Source organism: Haplochromis burtoni, unplaced genomic scaffold (assembly GCF_018398535.1).
Source record: "Haplochromis burtoni strain Fernald_Lab_line unplaced genomic scaffold, NCSU_Asbu1 Contig_192, whole genome shotgun sequence".
Lineage (NCBI taxonomy): Eukaryota > Metazoa > Chordata > Actinopteri > Cichliformes > Cichlidae > Haplochromis > Haplochromis burtoni.
Genome location: NW_024582553.1, coordinates 1,068,854 through 1,088,570, shown reverse-complemented (window position 1 = coordinate 1,088,570; position 19,717 = coordinate 1,068,854). Strand labels below are relative to the sequence as shown.

The window sequence follows — 19,717 nt, the reverse complement described above, 5'->3', positions numbered from 1 at the left end:
CACGACCCAGGACCATGACAGTAGCAAATGCAGATGAGGACTCCACCCAGCTATGTATCATTTCAAAAGTTCTAGAAACTTCCAAGAATTAAAAAAGACAGTAAAACTGCAAAAACAGTCATGAATAATTTTAATTGTCTTTTAATAAGACCAGGAAAGTGACAGTTTTCTTCATGTTCAAGCAATACAGTTCAGTACTAAAGACAAACAATGTGCATCACTGATAAGTTATTCTCTGGGAAAGTTACACACAAAGCCTTCATAAAAGAATCAGCATGTTTTCTTTTTCCATTTTCCACTTCAACTGCAATAGTGGCTGCACCGATGGAGCCAAAATAAAGTTTACAATAGTTTAAAATAAATACAAAAAATAACAAGGACAAGACAGTCCCCTGATCCTTCAATCACCGTTTGGTAAACTAAACTATATGCACATGCCAACATCAAGGCATATCTTCACGTGTCACATTCTTATAATGCTGGATTTCATAACTACCAGAACTACACTGCAGGTGCATCTCTTTGTCAAGTGTAGCTTGGCAGCTCAACGCGGACGTGGAACTTGCCTCAATTGTTCAGACCGTGTTGGCCTCGCAAAATGAAAACTTGTGCATGTCATTGCTTAAAGTAAACTTGAGGTGCAAGCATGAGGTGCAGACATACAAATGCAAATCTTTAAACAGGTTAAAGCTTTGTAGCAGGTAGCCATAATCAAGAATAGCAGAGATAAGTAGCCCTCACCTTAATAAATTATTCTTCGCACTTTTCGTGATTATGTGAAACATAAAGAGCTACATTAGAAATCAGCAAAAGTCTGTTTTAATTAAATAGGGAAAGAACGCATGTGCTGAAGGGAGGCATGTTTGTTGACAATGTCCTCTTTCTATTTTAGCTCCAACTCCAGCCCAATGTAAGACTGAGAAGCAGCAGGCCCAGGGAGAAGCAGGTTGTGGAGGCAGAGGCCTTGATGCTCTGAGTCCAGACTTTCTGTGCAGGCTGCAGGCTTCTGTAGACGTTTGTCATGAGTGGTGACATGCTGTCGTTGAAGTGCAGTGTGGTGCTGAAGAGGTCAATCTGGTCATGAGACATTTTTTGCTTCCAGTTAACTCCATGAACCACTATCAGGGCATTGGTGCTTGCAACAATGACAATTAGGAGACACAAGGAAGAAATGAAATAACACCTACCAGATCTTTACTGACTTTAATTGGTTCCTTAAAAACGGTCCAGACCACCGCCTCATTACAAGCTGGGGTTGTCAAGGATCCGAGGTAGCGGTAATACTTAGTGCGATCCACACCAACGAGCAGGTCGTCCAAGGAAAACCCGGCCGCAATGGAAACTTTCTGGCCTGAGGACAGAAACAACATGAAGGAACTATAAATTACAGAATTTAGAGGCAGAAACAGGAGAGGAGGTTGTTGGGGTTTTTTTGGTGTGTGTGGGTGTGTGGGGGGGGGGGGGGGGGGGGGGGGGGGGGGGGGGGGGGGGGGGGGGGGGGGGTTAACCAAAATGGTTACCTTTTTGTGTGATTTGGCCAGTTTTAAGAGGTCAAATTGCGCCAGCTTTCTGGCTGGCCAGTTGAGTTACCTTGCATTACCTGCAAAAAAAGTTTATTTTACATTGTCATACCCATCTAAGATGTGTAAACAGTATACCAACAACCCCCCACCACCACCCCAAACACACACACACACACACACACAGGCACACACAACAATGACAATGCAGTGATTCCAAAACAGAATAACACAGCAGGCATTGCATCATCTCATGCGCTGCTTCTCTCACCTCAATGAAGAAACCAAGAGCTGCGAGTCCGGTGGAGTCTTTGACGGCTAGACTTGTATTCCCATTGTAGGATGACTTGCTGTTCACAATATGCAGCTGGGAAAATTCATAAATTCATAAAGATCATACAGATGTTTGTTTGTTTGTTTATTTTATTTATTTATTTATTTATTTATTTTTACAATTTAACATGTACAAGATAAATGTACAAAATAAACGTTAAAAAAAATCTGTACCTCCATAGGATAGCGCTTTCCATCTACTGTATGCTCTGCGCCGGGCACAGAGGAGCCATTACCCCAGTGCAAGTGAAACTGCAGGCTGTCGTATTGCTCGGACAGGTCCCCTCCTGAAATCTTAACTCCGCTCTTAAGGGTCACTTTGACTGGAAGAAGGAGGAAAAACAAAAACATGGTGAAGTTACACCTAACCTGAAAGAAGTAAGAGGAAATGTTCAGGTCCAAGGCAGTTTAATTGTAGAGAAGAGGGGGGCGCTGAAATCCAAGTAAGACATGTTGTCTTTTTTTTCTTTTTCAAATAATTATTACTATTATTATTATCTAAAAAAAACACGAGATGACACTTTTGTGGCCTTACACCCGGTGTTTACCTGTGTCGCCAGTATTTTCTATGGATGTCATTGCGGAGGTGTTGTCATACTTGAAAAAAGTGAATTCAGTCAGTTTTTCGTTCGGTGTGGCTGATGCTGAGACGATGTTAATGGGTGACTGTCGGCTGCCGCTGCAATACTGGAGGGAAATTCTTGGCCAGGTTGTGTCATCTATAAGCAAAAAGGGCACATAAAGTCACCGGAGAGCGGTCACCCAGTGGGCAACATGGAATAGATAATGGAGATATTGGGTACTTACTGCAGGATGGGAGGTGATAACACCAGGCTAGATTAAAAAAAAAAAGATGGGGTTAAAACAGGACATTCAGATTCCCTTATGTAGACAAAAAGATCTTAAGTGAATACATACCTATAGAGTCCGATGCGCAGTGAGCGGTGGGTAGGACGCACACAACAAACGCAACAACTTTAAACCACTCCATCTGAAAAGAGCAAAAAGCCACATTGTTTAGAATCGCACATATTTAAAAAAAAAAAAATACATTAAATTAAATTAAAATACTTTGAAAAATGTAAAACACAGAAATAAATGAATGAATTTATGAATTAACATGTTGCTGTATGGAATGACAAATTTACCTATATAAAAACTTTCACCATTCAATTCTAAAAATTAACTAATGCTAAAATTTCAAATGCTGCAGTTAATAGAGAAAAGAATGCAACAAATGCAGGTTTCTAACTGTAGCCACTTCACCTGAGCAGCACAGTGTCTTACCTTTGATGCACCTGTGCCTCCGTTCAGCCTGTTTTCAGATGCAGCTCACCTCACCCTCCCTCTTTTTATTCCCTCAGTGCATCCTGCAGCTGGCTGGACACCGCCTCCATGTAACATGTGAGTTGGTCTTTATCTCTCCGCAATAATTTCGCGGAAGTACAACGGAGTATTAATGCGACATTAAGAAAAAAAAATACATTATCGATCATTTTGAGAATAAAGTCGAAATTTCGAGTTTAAAGTCGTAATTCTAGATTACACTCGTTATTTCAAGACAAAGCGGAATCGCACTTCAGAATCGGTTTGCGTAACAAGAAAATAAATACTTTTTCTTTTGGCACATTGACAAAGTGTAGGTGTCATTATAAAAAGGTGAAAATATGAAGAAAACTGCACCTTGGGCAGACGGAAAAAACACACAACTTTGGACAGAAAGGTTACGTAAAGGTTATTACAGCCTCGTGCAATAAATATGATGCATGTTTTATAACAAGACGGCTGATAAATTTAATCCAAACAAGGCATTTTGTAAAGGGTAAACTTTTTCTTCAAAATAGTTTCGACTTCAATCTCAAAATGATCAAAATGATAGTTTTTCTTAATGTGGCCTTAATACTGCGTCGTGATGATTAATGATCTCACTTTTTTCATTTATTGTTTTACACAATCGGGAACGGTTTTGTTTTTGTTTTGTTTTTTTGTTTTTTGCGCCTGTCCCGTTTGGCTCTTTTGCCATCAGAATTGTTGTCTAAAGGCAAAGAAAGATGCCCAACGGATTTACTTTACCAAATTGACCATCCCAGCCTTGCCGTAATGGTCCATTTGATTCACCTTTTATTGTTTATTTTATTTTCACTTACTGAATACGGGACAGACTTGACTGGGGGAAAGAAGGGGAGAAAGAAAGAGGGAAAGAGAAACAGCTGAGAAGAGGGACGGGGGAGAAGGGCAAAAAACAAAAACCAACAGAATGGGCAGAAAAAAAAAAAGAAAAAAATGCATATATCGATCACCTGGATCACCTGTTGAGAAAGAAAAAAGAAAACAAGCAGAAGAGAACAAGAGTAATAGAATAAACAACATCACAATGATATATGGGAATATGACAGTAAATACTAAATATTAAACATTATTGTGCAGCACATAAGATCAACAGAACACAGTGTGCTTTGAGGTAGGAGCCAAAAAGGGTGTAGTTTGTGGGTGTGATCACCCGTGTGTACACCTGTGAGCATGGACGCGCTTGTTTTTTTTTAAAAGGTTCCTTCATGTAATGATCTGCTAGAGGGTGTGGGGGGGCCACAGCCCCGTCCTCCAGGGCATGAAGCAGGTATGGAGGAGATCAAAACTCCAGACATCCAGAGGCCCCCAGAACACAAGAGACCAAGGAAGACCAACAGAGGGGCAGCCGCGCCACTGTCCCAGAAAGAGCTGAGGAGAGTCCCAGATGAGGGCTCACTCAGCAGCCGCGGAGCAGAAGCCAGGGGGAGTTGCAGTGACGCGCCCGTGAGCTCCGCCGGCAGCCAGCTGTGCCTGAGTGACCGAGCCCCAGGCCGAGAGGCCGGGGGCACCCCACCTCCGAAGTGGCCCGAGCGAGCCCCAGGCTCCAGGCCCCGATAAGCAGCCGCCAAGGAGTGAGCCGGTGTGTACCTGGACGCCCATCCCCAGACACAAAGTCCGCCACTGGCAGGGGAAGTGGTGGTGGGGGGAGATAGGCCTCCAAACCTTGGAGGGCCTGAGATGTCCCCAGAGAGGTGGCGTCTGATACCCAACCTGACATATAGACACAGACATACAGGCACACACAGATACAAACATCCATTCCCACCCTCATGCTCTCATATGCACTTACTCCACACTCAACCAACGTGGAGACAGACATAAAGAGACGCTGTACACACGATCACACTCCCCAAGCGTACTCTACGAACCGGGTCTAGGTACCCTTGCCCCTGGAGGGGGGAACTGCACCCAGACCCAGGTGGTGTTACCCTTTTCCCTGCGGTGGGGAGAGGCAGACCGCCCCGACTCCGCAGCAGCAGGGAGGCCCCACACTCCAGACCGCAGTCGGACGGCCAACTCCTCCTCCTAGCCCCCTGCTCCAGCAGGCCGCAGAGAACGGGGGTGGAACTGTGCAGTGAACAAGAATGAAAATCGTTTGACAAAGAGGGAGATTGTTTTATCATCGGTTTTTAAAAAAAATCATGTTCTATTTGTGTTTTCGTGTGATTGTGTCGATTCATGAATAATAAGACGATTTAATGCGACTCACTGCTAAAACAACATATCAGTCTTTGCCTTGGTAGGACTGTTCCTAGACACCCAGTAGACAATTACAGACAGCATGCTTTCCATCATTCAGGAGCATTTATGCTTTCCTATGTTGATCTGCATGATTTTTTTTTCTTTTGTGTTTTTCTTGAAAGGTGATAGGTGTGAATGCATGACAGTTAAGTGCATGTGACAGCTTGGGTTTTGAGTAGCGATCCATCAATAGTGTTTTCAATGCCAACATTTTTGTTTTAATTAAATGACAAACATTGCAACTAACCAGAATGCTATGTGGGTAATTACACTAACAAGTAATCTTAGATCTCTGCTACAGTTTCTTCTTCTTGAAAGATCCTGAGAAGCTGGTTGAACACACAAAGCTTTGCAATACGATAGACGTATTGATAGACAGTTCGAGTGTGTTATCACCCATCCAAATCAGTAACAGGAAGACAGCAGCATCTGATTGAGAGTCGTTGCTGTCATTAAAATGGAATGGGTTTTTTTTTTTCAGTTTTTCAAATTTCCCACAACCGGTTTTTAGTGAACACATGTGATGCTGATATTTCCTGCATACATGTAACCAGGAACCACAGCAGCCTGTTTGTCATAGCTTCACTCTTCTGTCATGACTAATCAAAGCCATTCAGTTCACAGTTATGCCTTGTGTTAATAATTATTTCATAATTGGTGGGACGGGGATGTTAGAAAGCAAAACCTGATTCATCAGCTCAAGCCACCTTCTTCCATTGTTCAATTGTCCAGTGCAGACAGTCCCATCAGCAATGTAGGTTCTTTTGGTGGTCTTACACATTTTATGTATCTTGACCAGCTTTTCATGGTGGCATGAAGCCAGCATATATGTTTCTGCTCACAACTCTGATATCATCTATGATGGTTGTTCTAATAAATCCTGAAGCTACTGTTTTTTGTTTTTAATTTTATATATATCCAGTTTCTGGGTGTGTTTTGAGTTTATGATATTTCAATGGCTCATTGCCCATTTCAGCGTCATAGAATATGATGTGGCTTCTTTCAGCTTTTGTTGGATTAAGCATGTTTCGACCCGTGCTGGAAATTATGACTTGTTCTATTCATTGAAGGGAACAATGTAAGTTTGTAGTTTTGATACATCAAAATATCAGATTTAAACTTCAGTGTTTTGTTGCCAGGGTGTTGTGAGATTACGAGTCAGTGTCAAATGCATCATTTAAAGCTGCAACACTCAGCTGCCTTAATCACTGCCCGTGTGTTTTTTGTATGTTTGCTCATATATGGAAGCATATATGGATGTTTTTGGAGGAAGTGACCAGCTAACCTTTGCAAATGCTGCCTGCTCAAGTGTTTCACAAACTAATTTATTGCAGTCCATTAAACACTTGGGGATCTGCGTGCATTCTGAACTTTTTGTGAATACCAAATATATCATGTATATCTGTGTTTTCAAGATCCCTTGAACAACTTGTTCAACTTTGTCTTTGCTAAGAGGTCAAATAACAGTACAGTGCATCACATTCTTAGTGGCTTTATAGATTAAGAATAACCAGCAAAGAATTATTTATAGACACAAGTTATGGTCACAGATTATCTCTTTAATTTATGGGCAAGCACTTGTCAGAGACCCTATATATTCCTGAAACATGCACTGAAGTTAACATGACTGAAGTACCTCTAACACTTGATTTTGAAAGTCCACAGGTGGTTGATGTGTCTTTAAATGTTACATTTTTCATTTATCTTCCTCACAAGAAATCTGGAGGAAGCAAGGCAGAGGGGAAGTCTAGAAATTTAGACTGTTGTTCATGCTAAGTTGTTCAGTTTTACATTTTGATGAGATCAAAAGAACATCTTATGAAAATTCAGTATTACTCATGCTTAATTTGATCTTGGGTTTTTGCATAAAGGAAGTCCTTTGTTTAAAAAAACAAAAAACAAACTACGGGCTTGATTGAATAAAAAAAGACTATTGTCATTATTCCCCTAAATGAAAAAACAATGCAAAAAGGATACAGTCGGAACATTCATTCCTTGTATTGTTGAGTATTTCCTGTATTAAAAGATTATAAGTAGACAAAACATAAAACCAGGAAACCTTCCATTTAGCCAGGTAAGCTTGGCACAGACAAGAGCCAAATCTCAGCATTTTCCACTCCCCCCTTTTGATCATTCATTGGTTGCACAAGTTTATCACATCTACAAATATGAAACAACAGAACTGTTTTCATATGGAATAGACACTGTCCGTGTGTAGCAATGGTCATGAGAAATAAAAACAGATTTTAAAAAATGCATTTTGAACTAAAACATCTGACTCTTGAAATTGGGATTTAGTCAGGTCAGTCAGATACCTATTCAACCCATTATGTGTTTATGCACCTCTTTGCATATTGGTTATTATCCTGTCTTCATCCACCCAGCCCCACCAGTCATGTCAGATGACTGCCCCTCCCTGAGCCTGGTTCTGTTGGAAGTTTCTTCCTGTAAAAAGGGACGTTTTCCTTCCCACTGTAGTAAAAGCTCTTGCTCATAAGGGATCATTGATTGTTGTGGTTTCTCTTTAACTGAATTGAATTGAACAAAATAAACACTGGACATAATAAGACTGGTGACATTTATAATTTATAATGGTGGTTGGATGTGCTAGGTTAAAAACGAAGTACTTCATTCTTAGTTTTTCCGTGGTGCAAAAAGGAAACTAGTAAGAAAACAATAAGGTGCTTGTAGATAGCAAACTTTGATACATCAAAAAAAGTTAAAGTGATCTGCTTTTCTCCTGAGCATTTTCCTTAGCCTTGTTTTGTCCCTTCGACACATTTTTTTAAACGTATTTTCTTTACTTTTATCTCTTTTACTTTCTAGTTTTTCTTATAACTCTGTTAGTAATCTCGGACAGAAATTTCCTCCTTGTGGGAACGCAAAATGTGTTACTCAAACATGCTGTAATTTGATCAACCAACGCCTCTTAAAAGAATGTGTCCATAGGTTACTATTTCAGCTCAGAGTTCTGGGAACTATGGAAATTAATCACAACCACTCTTATTTTCTCATGTTCAGATACACATTGTACTAAGAAACTTGATTAATACAGTCCAAAATACTAATTCAAACTACTTTAATGGAAAATGGACTGGTTTTTATATGGCACCTTTCTACTCTACCTTTGAGTGCTCCTGAAGCACTCAAAGCCACGAACCACCAACCTTTCTATTAGTAGATGAGGCCTCTCTTCCCCCTGTACCTCTACAGCTACTCTTCACAGAAGAGTTGTCAATAGAATATTAGGTTTTGGAAACAAATCCTGATTAAGCTAAAATAGAATTCAAGAAAATGTTTGTTTTTGTTTCCAAAACGGTCAGCTAACAGTCATTTCAGAATAATTATCGAACCAGCAACAACACTTAAGTTGTAAAAGAGTGACACATGATTTACTTGTTTTTTGATTGTGGGTGATCGTGGCTCAAGAGTTTGTCTTGTAATCTGAAGGTTGGTTCGAGCCCCGGCTTCGACAGTCTCGGTCGTTGTGTCCCTGGGCAACACACTTCACCCGTTGCCTACTGGTGGTGGTCAAAGGGCCCGGTGGCGCCAGTGTCCGGCAGCCTCGCCTCTGTCAGTAGCTACAATGTAGCTTGCCATCACCAGTGTGTGAATGGGTGGATGACTGAATGTAGTGTAAAGTGTTTTGGGGTCCATAGGGACTAAGTAAAGCACTATACAAATACAGGCCATTTTTAGACTTTAAAAAAATGTCTTGTCTTTTTTTTTCCCCTTTTCTTCAGATTAAAAAAAATCTAAAAGGGTTTGTGTGTATGGAATGATAAACTGTTGAAACTGTTGAACCAAGAGTGAAATAAATAAATAAATACATGAAATGAAATCTGTTTCTGTTAAAACTAATCATGTTAAAAGATAATAACTAATTCTGCCAAAAGTGGTCAAATATCCAGTCAGAATTATGCCAGACGTTTGTTGGTGGTTATTAAAAATGAATGCTGTACATGATTCCACCCTGGAAAAAGAACAGTTCAAAAGAGTCATTAACAGCCCCAAATTACCATGACACTCCTGCCCATGATGAGTGCAACTTTTGACTACAACAGCACATATTGCATGTCATCTTCTTTCTCCCATAGTTTGTCTTCTTGTCCTTCCTTCTTCTTCCTCCCTGAGTCTGGCTCTGCTGGAGTATTTTTCAAGTTGAATTCTTTTATTTCCATCATTGTTGCATGGTGACAAGTACTTTGATTTATCACCATGAAAAATATGATTACATAAGCACACATTGTGCACATGCAATGTCTGTGAAACTGTTTGTTTTCACTTTGGCATTCACAGGCAACTTTTCTAGTTTTGTTGTTGTTTTTTTGTTTGTTTAATCAACCAGTCAAACCTATTGGAAGAATGTGTTATATCATATGTTACTATTTTCAGTCCATAGCTTGCTTAGAGCTGCACTCATAATTTTCCTCTGCATGTCCCTGCTTATGTTTTCTCGTGACCAGAAGGTTTTTAAACTAGAAAGCTTTGTGAAACGCTAAAACTACTTTCTGAGAAGGTTTGTGAGCAGAATACTGGTCCTGGGTTTTAGAAACAAATCCTATGTAGTTGTGAAGTTAAATCAAAATTAAAGAAAATGATTGTTTTGGAAAAAGGGGATTTTTTTCATTCATATTAAACTTCTAGAGGTGTGTTTTGTGCTTATATGGAGATATCTAATTATGATATGTTGCTGCTATTTTTGTATCATCATGATAATGTTGGTCCGGGATGGTCTAAGGAGCATGGAAAGAAAAGCATCTGGACTTCAAGTTTTCTTGAAGGCGTTTCACCTCTCATCCGAGAATCTTCTTCAGTTCTAAGTGCAATTAATGTTCCAAATTTTAAGCCCTATAGGAGTGTCCGCAAGATTGTCATTGATCCTCTACCTCATCACACGAGCCAAGGTGTGAAAACAGGTTTGGGTCACAATCAGCCAAAGTTTCGATTGGACCCATTGTAAACCTTGCCCAACCCTATCATGTGATTTATTGTTTTATTGGTCCAGGATCAACATTGCAATTGATCGACCAACTGACCAACCGCATTGTTGCAGTGTCGTAACTTTGCAATGTGGCGGGAAAGAAAATAATGCTTTGGTTTGCCTAGAGCCCTAGAACAAAGAGTTAGGTTAACTGTTACCCAAATTTAAGTAATTCGTCTTGGTTTGCTGATGGTTGCTTTTAAAAGCATTAACTAACTTCTTGGCTAATGCTAATTGAACGCTCAGACCACGTCATTTCTCAGTTGTGATGTTGTTCCTGAATCAGCAGTTATGATGACGTAAAAACAACACCAGCACAGAGATATCAGATCAGTTCCTAGTACATACCAGTCATTTCATATAGAAAGAATCAACCACTGTGTAGAGGACCTAAACTTAAAGGATAAAGGGCAGCTATAGGATGACATACTGTGATATTCCAACTGTATTGGTACTTAAAGATGACACATTTCTTTTAACTTTGTGCCATTATGATATCAGCGCAAAATGCATTTTAGGTTACACCACTATATGCTAAAGGTCATGCTCAATGCAATTGAGTAGAGATTACGCAGGTTATCTCTGTCTAAGTAACATGGGGCACCTAGACTGGTTCCTGATCAACTGTAGTTTTTGCTGACATAAAAGTCAAACTGACAAAAGACGGCACTCCCTCGTTACTTTTGTTTGGCTGACATACCAATCTTGATGTTATTAAAAGTAACAGCAACCTCAGAGTAACATAGAGCCATGTATAGGGCTTTGGAGCGTGATGTCACGGGGGGTGGGCGTGGAAAGGATTTTGGCCCGATCCGCCAGTTTGGGGGTCTAGCGCAAGTGAAAAGGGAGCGAAGTCACACACAACAGCCATGGTTCGTATTTGCTGTGTGGTCGGCTGCAATGTTCGATCACACGACCGGCAAGAGAATAAGCTTGAAAATGGTTTATCTTTTAATTCTTTCCCAACCTGGAAGCAACATGAGGCAGCTCGTGTATCAATGTTACCAAACGAAGGCGTCTAGCCTGGATAGCAGCTGTGAGATGAGCTGATATCCAGTTCTCTTCCATCTCCAAATATCTGTTGGTGCTCCAGACATTTTCATTCCGGTAAGTTCTAAATATGTTCATATCACTCTTTATAGCCTATTAGTTTTATTTTCTATGCGCTCTGAGGTCATAGCAAATTAGAACAAACATCCTACCGAGTGATTTTGCAGAACTACCTTCTATCTATAGAGTTGCTAATTATTTGGCATTATTGCAGCAAACCAGCCTATGAAATGGATGAAACATCGTGACTGGGTTCCAGCGCTACACAAGGGACCTGCTTCAAACATACCACCATGCCAATCAGATTACTTCTTCCATGTGAGGGTGAAGAGGGGACCCTTCTGGATAAGATGGTGAAGATTTGCTGCGTTTGGTGAACAGTGTGATAATAAAACCAGGGGAAAATGAAACCTGCTCCTGTTAAATATTCTTAAGTATTGTGCTGTTAAAATTGCTGTATTTTTTCAAAAGATACAGTAAATAATGTTAGTAGTGGGTGATATCATGTAAACACTCATGATTTTGTGTAAACATTTTGTCATTTGTAAACTATAAATGACATTGATTCTACATTGTAACTGATGTGATGTTCTATAAGGTGGTTTCAATAAAAAAAAAAAGAGGCAAAAATTAGTCTGTTTCTTTATTCAACTTTTGAACAGTGGGACTCAGTGAGTATATATTCAGTAAATGCAAATTATTTACATGGCAGTGCACTACAGGCATAAATCTAGACCCCTAGATAAAACATTATGGGTCATTCCCACAACCCACAGCTTTACTGTGTTCCAGCAAAGTATCCAATAGCAGTGACAACTCCTCCAAAGTAGCAGGTGGGATTTTTCTGTTTTGAGGACGGCTCCTTTTACCTGTCACTACAGATGGTCCGTTTATGTTTTGATCAAGAGCCTTTTTTTGGGGGGGGGCAGCTGAAGAGGAGAAGTCTATCTTATGGCCAACCTCTGGCTGTATCTTGGTCATATTACCCAGCAAAACCCAGTATGCAGGTTCATCTGTAACAGTCCTTGTGCCACGGATCAACACTGTTGCTTCTACATTAAACAGAAAAGCAGCGACATGGCTGCAGGTCTCTGCGACTCCGGCCTTACAGGTGCAGTGGGCAGCTTCAACCTTCCCTGTGATGCTCATAGTGACCCATGGCTGCAATGCTGGTTCATTCAGTCTTTGAGAGTGCAGTACCTGAAACACACACAGACAAAGTTCATTTAAAGACAAGAACTATGAGCCAAGGCCGACGTAAATGTGTTTTATCTACTTTATCATAAATGTAACAAAGTGTTTAGAAAGTTAGCACATACATGTAATTTTTCATTTCTTTATGTGTCCATCTACAGAACGCTGCATGTTATAGTGTAAATCTGCCTGCAGAAAATGAACCTAAAGTATGTACCGGTAATGCAAGGATGTCATCACTTTAGAGATGGAGAAAGCATAAAGTGACAATTATGAATCCCTTAATATGATAAGGAGATTCTGCAGGTCATTGATCAATATATAAAATTAAAATAAATTGTATTTTTAGTGACACAAGATACAAACATGGAAGCAAGATGTTTAATTAGGAGTATTTATAATAAATATGAATTAATTAGTGCAATTTCTTTAACCATAAAGAATAACAATCCTTCAGGACAGTGTGACATCAATGCACTGAACTCACTATGTTATCCACCTAACAGCCTCCACATGTTCTCACTGTAATTTCCCCTCATGAATGAATTTATACTGCACTAATCTGAATGTTTGCAGGGAAATCAAACGCATTTCACTCGCAGTACTCGAGCTGACTTACCTTTGTTTGAATGACGACTTGTACGTGCTGACTCCACAGACAAGGTACGAATATATGTCAGGCTACGTCAGTAGCGGTTGGTCTTCAGGGTTTCTACTCCACGGCCCTATTTCATACGGGTCCACATTTCCAATGCACGCTATTTTCTGCAAGTACCGCTGCTTCGCCTCTGAATGAAATCGATCTCTATACAGTTCATTCTCTTTTGAGCTGCTTTTAAGCATCTTTCTTGTAGTCGTCGTTCCAACACTGTGTTTGGTTTGATTCGTAGACCCCGAAAATGGCGCTGCGCTCCCATAATGCATTGCGGCGTGACGTCAACTCCAAAGCCCTATTGTAACGGTTACAAAATAAATAAATGGATCAGATTCACATTTACATGGCATCAATTCAATTCAGTCCAATTCAGTTGTATTTATTGCTAATCATGGCCGCACAGGAACAAGATCTAAGCACAAGATCCATAGAGGCTGGGGTCAACCACAGGTACAGGAAACTCAAGCTCCCAGGCCTCTGATAGAGGACCCGAGTTTGAAGGAGCTTTAAATTCCCTCCTCACTTTATATATATTATATCAAGCATGTAAGTGAAATGAACCCTAGCAGACATGAAGCTTCAGACCTGTAGCGTCATACAAGAATCACACATTTCAATTTGAAACAAGTGGGGTTTTTTTTTAATTTAAACTGGCTAGAAGAATACATTTCCCACTACTAAAGAATAGTGTTTGATTTAAAAATATACTGTTATACTTTGCTTTTTGTATAGCAAACATATCACCTTTACTAAAGAAAAGCTTTTTTAAATAGTAATTTTTTTTTCCTCATAAGATATTTTTTTGATGAAGTAAAAGAAACAGCTATTTTATAGCAACTGTTGAAATATTTTTGTTACTGGTAACTGTAACTGGTAATCTCAGTTTCAAGGTTTAATATCATGGCACTATGACATGAATCCCCTCAAAGTTTTATAAACTGCATTTCTGCTCACACTAAAATCAACCAATAATAATAATACAATGAAAGTAATGAAAATTACATATTCAAATGTCACCAATGAAAAATCACTTTCCAAGCTAACATATAAAGAACCTAATAAGTGCAGCACAGTATTTTCTTCACAGCAGTTCTTGGCTGATCTAAATTATATAAAATAGACACCAGTGCTGCGTACCAGCAGTAGAAACCATAACAGATGTCGAGGAGTACTGTCTACAGATCCACTTCTCCCACGAACGCTGCCAGCTGTAGTTAGGATTGTTCTGGTATAACGGGGCTGTGTGGGTCGATACACATTGAAATATCCTGTTTGATTAGGGAACATCTTCATCTGGTGGGTTTAAAGGGGAAAAAAAGATCTTTTAAGACATATTTAATGTTCACATCATTATTTGATGTCTATGTTCCTGCACTGGAATACATGCTCCTGGTTTATTGGTGCAGAAGTGTAACCTGTTATGTAATCTGCTAACTGCTGGCGCCTGTCGTGGAAGCCTCATAAGGGTTGATGAAAAGGTGACCTCACCTGACGCATGTACAGATTGCCAAAGAATGTGTTGAACTGTTGAAGACAGTCACGTGATTAGTGATATACTGACAGCAGCTGATTTCACAGATAAGTGAAAGCTTCATTCACACCAGAGGAAACTGAGCAGATGAATCACTTTACCTGAACCAACATTATATTGACTCTATTTGAACGTAGTCTATCATAGCTTATTGTGCTGTGGTGCAGTTCTATCACATTATTGCTATGAAAAAAGTATGGTATTTTCTTAAATTTTTTTATGACAGTAGATGCGCTTGGCTTTTCAGTGTTTGTTGTTAAGGTCAACTATCACAATCATACTCGATCTTGGTCACCGATTTCAAGTCTAACAAGTTTCCTAAAAACTATTCAATACAGTTATCAAGTCAAGGACAACATAAAAAAAAATCAATATTTACAGTGAAATGTAGTCAGCATTTATTAATTAAGAATAGTTTCCTACATGATATATGCATGTTGGTATGCATGAAAGTTATTCCAGCTGAAGGCCAAGGATCACGTGTTTCTGATACATTATGTTTTTAGGTATGTTTCTTTTGTGATATAAAGTTGCCAACATTAATAATATAAAACATACCATAGCTTCTCTCTGCTTTTCTGGGATTAAACATACTTAAAACTTGGCTAGAGATCATGACCTGCCACTAAAGAAAAGGGAGACATTTTGGATTTTCACAAAACCAGCTGTCCAAAGGACTGAACAGTGAACTTTAAATGTAATGACATAGTTTACCTAGTAAAGTTAAACACAATAAAAGTTTAAAGTTGTTACTATTCATTCACTAAAGATTCCTACTATTAACTAATAATATTTGCACTGAATAAACCTATATTGTTTTAAATCTATAGTGTGTTGTGGTATCTCTATAGATAATAAGGAACTAGTAAAAAAAAATCACTGTTTCGTCACTGCCCATGGGAGAGATATTTTAATATTTTATATGATATATTCTTCGTGATCAGTGGTTTAATCAATTTAATGTCTTAGCAAGGTGATAGCAGACCTGTACCTTTTATTTTTTTGAAAATCCCTCAATCAGAACAGAGTATGTCTAAATCCATAAACTCTCAGCTGAAGTGGCTGACCGTAATGTCACGTGGAATACACATTACCGACTCTCTACCATCAGTATTACTGTTCATTTCAAGATACAGCTGTTGGTTAAAATGTTTAAAAATTGCTTAAGACTGAAAGAATGTGCAATTTTGTAGAAAGTAAAAAAGGGCTGGTTTCTATATAGTGCTCAAAGTGCTTTATACAACTTGCCTCATTCATACTCACTCACACAAACACTTTTTTCTATGCTTTTTCTAATTAAGTCCTTTTTGCTGTTCACACACGTTCATACTCAGATAGGTGCATTAGAGAGCAACTTGGTGTTAGTATCTTGCCCAAGAATATTTAGCATGCAGGGTGAAGAAGCCAAGGATCAAACCACCAAGCTTCCGATTAATGGATGACCTACTCTACCTCCTGAGCTACAACAACCCCCAAAAAGCATTTGTTCCCTGTCTAGGTGCCTCTTAATAACAATCAGCCTTCTCATTGTGTAAACACAATTCAGTACAAAGGGAATATAGTAATTTTAACCATTGTACATAGGAATGTCAAACATCTGTATTATTACTCCCATTTTTCTTCATCTGGCATACTATGCAAAGGCCTCAAGGCTGAATTACCTTTTTAAAATATCTGACATTACGTATAACTTACCAGGTTTAAGTCCACATTGATTGACTCTTTAAAGATTGTCCAGACAACTGCTTCACTGCATAAAGGTGTGGTCAGGGAGCCACTGTAGCGGTAGTATTCATGGCGGTTCACATCACCAAGCAAGTCATCAATGGAGATATCGTCTGTGACCTTCACTGTTGTACCTGCAAGGAAGTGAAAATGCACAAGTTGCAGTGATCTGCTTAGGTCCTCATTCAGAATTTTGATTTTATATTCAACAAAGTACATTTGTGCTCACTAACTTTGTGGATCTTTGAGCGATAGCTGGTCAGTTTTTTCCAGGCGTTTGTCTTAGATGTTAGCGCTGATGTGGGATGTGTCTATCGAGACAGTTATATTGGATAATTAGAAAGAAACTCAAACATATGGGTTGTAGTTTAACAAACTTAAAAAATTAAAACATTAAAAAACACACCGTTGCTGTTCCTGATACAGTGCTCCCATGAGAGGTTCTCTTGGTAGTATGGGTGGACTAGAAAATGGATATTAACCCTCTCGAGGCAGGCGTTGCCGATTTGCAACAGTTAAAAACTAACAACCTGATTACCCCACATACATATTTTATGAGGTTTTTTTTACTCAGAAGTACCACTGCAGGACTTGGTTGTGCATTAGCAACAAAAAGTTTAATTTGAGCCTGAGAGGGTTAAGACAAAGTGTTTACAGACAGCTTATGCTTTCTTTTTATAGACCTATCAATCACTTCAGGGTTTTTTGTTCACTTTTCTCAGATTTCTGTGGAATTCTGATGATCTTTTAGGTCAAATGAGCAGAAAATATAAATTTTTTACTTTAACTTTCAGAAATGGATTTCCGTCCTTGAAATAAAAACTGTCATCAGCCACCAGCATGAACTGCACTGTCAATCAACAACACTGAGTGCCTGAGACAGTGATAACACAACTTTGTGCGTGGAGCAGGTTAAAATGGAAACTGTTTGTCTTTAGATGAAATATTGATATAATGTTGTACGTGATGGCACCTGTCAGTCAGTGGAAACTATTATTTGGAATTACTTCTGCCCTGTTCACATTGCAGATGCCGTCAGAAATTTGAGTATAGTATAGATTTAGCTTTTTTTGACATGTACGTGTTTGGTACATTTATTACAAGCACTCAAAGGTGTTTGATACCAATAAAGCACATATACTATTGTTCACAGTTTCACTTGTCCAAGTTTTACCTCAATAAAAAATCCCAGCACTGCCAAGCCATCAGGTGCCTGTAGTGCCTGATCCAGGGTTAAATCCTTTCTCTTGCTTACAATGTGCATCTGGACAAGAAAAAGAATTAATGGAATGAAGTATAAACAGGTGTGTGTTTGGTTATAAAAAAAAAAAAGCTTAATCTTTGTCACTACCTCCATTGGGTATCTTATTGAGTTCACAGTATGCTCTGAGCCTTCAGATGTATCTGATGTGTCACCCCAGTGGAAGTGGAACTCTAGGATGGTATAGTCATGCCCCAAACCTCCTCCTGACACCTCCATCAAATTTCTCACCAGTACACACTTCACTGGAAGTTGTTTGAGAACAAAAGAAGAGAATATAACAATCATACTCTTTGATTTCTGTGAAATAGATTGTCATTGTAATGTAACATCTTGTAATGGTGTAAATAAGAATGTTTACATCAATCATATCCAAAATAATTGTGCATATAAAAAAAAGGCATCAAGATTGCTGTCTGGCACAACATTGTTTGTGTTAATGTTGATGGGTGACTGATATGTACCGCTACAGTGGGAGCCGGGCAGAAGGTGCCAAGAAGGTGGAGTGACAGCTATTTGCAGAAAACATTTTTAGGACAAGTCAAAATCAAAATGGAGCATAACCTGCATAAAACTCTACAGCTAAATGTTCTGATACATACCACAGTGATGTGGATCATAACACCATTCATCTGAAGAATGGAAAAATGGTCATATATGTAATGTGCCAATTGGAGTTATAAAAATGCATGAATCATTTATGTGTTTTGCAGCTTACGGGGAGTCAGAGGAGTTCCAGGGGAAGCATACACGTGACATTACTGAAGAGGTTGTGTAGGTCGGTAGATATTAACCAGCTTTGTTTCCATGGGAAACTTCTTTATCTGAGAACAGATTACCAAAGTTTCATCCACTGTAATGTTACAATCAAAATGCATTTTGAAATAGTTAATATCTCCTGGTGCCCTGGCAGCACAAACACTTCTTTACTTCTAGCGTATGACTGAGTAGTGCACATTCTGAGAGCCTGTACTTTGGTGTAAGAACAAGGAAACATAGTTTTAAATCATAACTGAAAACAGACAACATATCAAATGTTTTACATGGAAAATATACAATTTGAAGAAGAAAAAAAAGGTCATTTTGAATTTAATGGCATCAGCACATCTTCAAAAAATGACACAAGACTATGTGACATCCTCCCCTCTTATAGCAACAGTCCAGAAACATCTGGGAACTGAGGAAACCAATGCTGGACTTGTAAGGGGTAAGCTTTGGCCATTCTTTTCATTATACTCCTAATGTGTAAAAGATCTAGACTCAAGCCAGACCACAGCACCCAGACTCCTCTATATCAGGAAGGGCAGAGCAGACCCGGCCCCACTTTACATTCACGGGAGCTGTGTGGAGAGGGTACCAACCTTTCTTTGCAAGGACACTCAAAAGCCTGCCATCCATGGATTCTGTCAGTGTTTTGATCTGTTCACCATCAACATTGCGTGCAGCAGCAACCACAGCCTCCCAGACACTGTTCAGAGAGGTGTACTGTTTTCCCTCCTTGTAAATCTCACATTTGATGATGGACCACAGGTTCTCAATGGGGTTCAGATCAGGTGAACAAGGAGGCCATGTCATTAGTTTTTCTTCTTTTATACCCTTTCTTGCCAGCCACGCTGTGGAGTACTTGGACGCGTGTGATGGAGCATTGTCCTGCATGAAAATCATGTTTTTCTTGAAGGATGCAGACTTCTTCTGTTGTGATCTGCGGAGGCAGACCGTGCGGAAATGTGTGTGGTGGACCCAGGTGCGAACACAAGCGAAGATACAGGAGTGGATTAAACAAAAGCGAGCCTTTTATTATGGCTGATGAAAAGGAACAAACCAGAGTGAGGGCAGCATAAGAGTATAACTCAACAGAAACCTAAACTGGACA

At 39.4% G+C, this 19,717-nt stretch overlaps 2 protein-coding genes across 2 annotated transcripts; both read right to left on the bottom strand.

Moving 5' to 3' along the window:
• Nucleotides 1-107: 107 nt before the first annotated feature.
• On the bottom strand, nucleotides 108-3,216 carry LOC102291373 (carbonic anhydrase 4). The gene is made up of 9 exons (XM_042226029.1): nucleotides 3,141-3,216; nucleotides 2,772-2,844; nucleotides 2,661-2,687; nucleotides 2,402-2,572; nucleotides 2,028-2,176; nucleotides 1,792-1,887; nucleotides 1,545-1,600; nucleotides 1,188-1,374; nucleotides 108-1,074 (listed from the first exon to the last, which is right to left on the bottom strand). The coding sequence occupies exons 2-9, from the start codon at nucleotides 2,842-2,844 to the stop codon at nucleotides 889-891; spliced, it is 945 nt and encodes a 314-aa protein (XP_042081963.1). The 5' UTR covers nucleotides 3,141-3,216; the 3' UTR covers nucleotides 108-888.
• A 12,805-nt stretch (nucleotides 3,217-16,021) lies between these two features.
• Nucleotides 16,022-18,653, bottom strand: LOC102291668 (putative carbonic anhydrase 5). The gene is given in 7 exon segments (XM_042226021.1): nucleotides 16,022-16,027; nucleotides 16,554-16,717; nucleotides 16,813-16,894; nucleotides 17,758-17,847; nucleotides 17,935-18,144; nucleotides 18,271-18,356; nucleotides 18,563-18,653. Coding segments are annotated over 7 exon segments (729 nt in total).
• Between the last annotated feature and the right edge of the window lie 1,064 nt (nucleotides 18,654-19,717).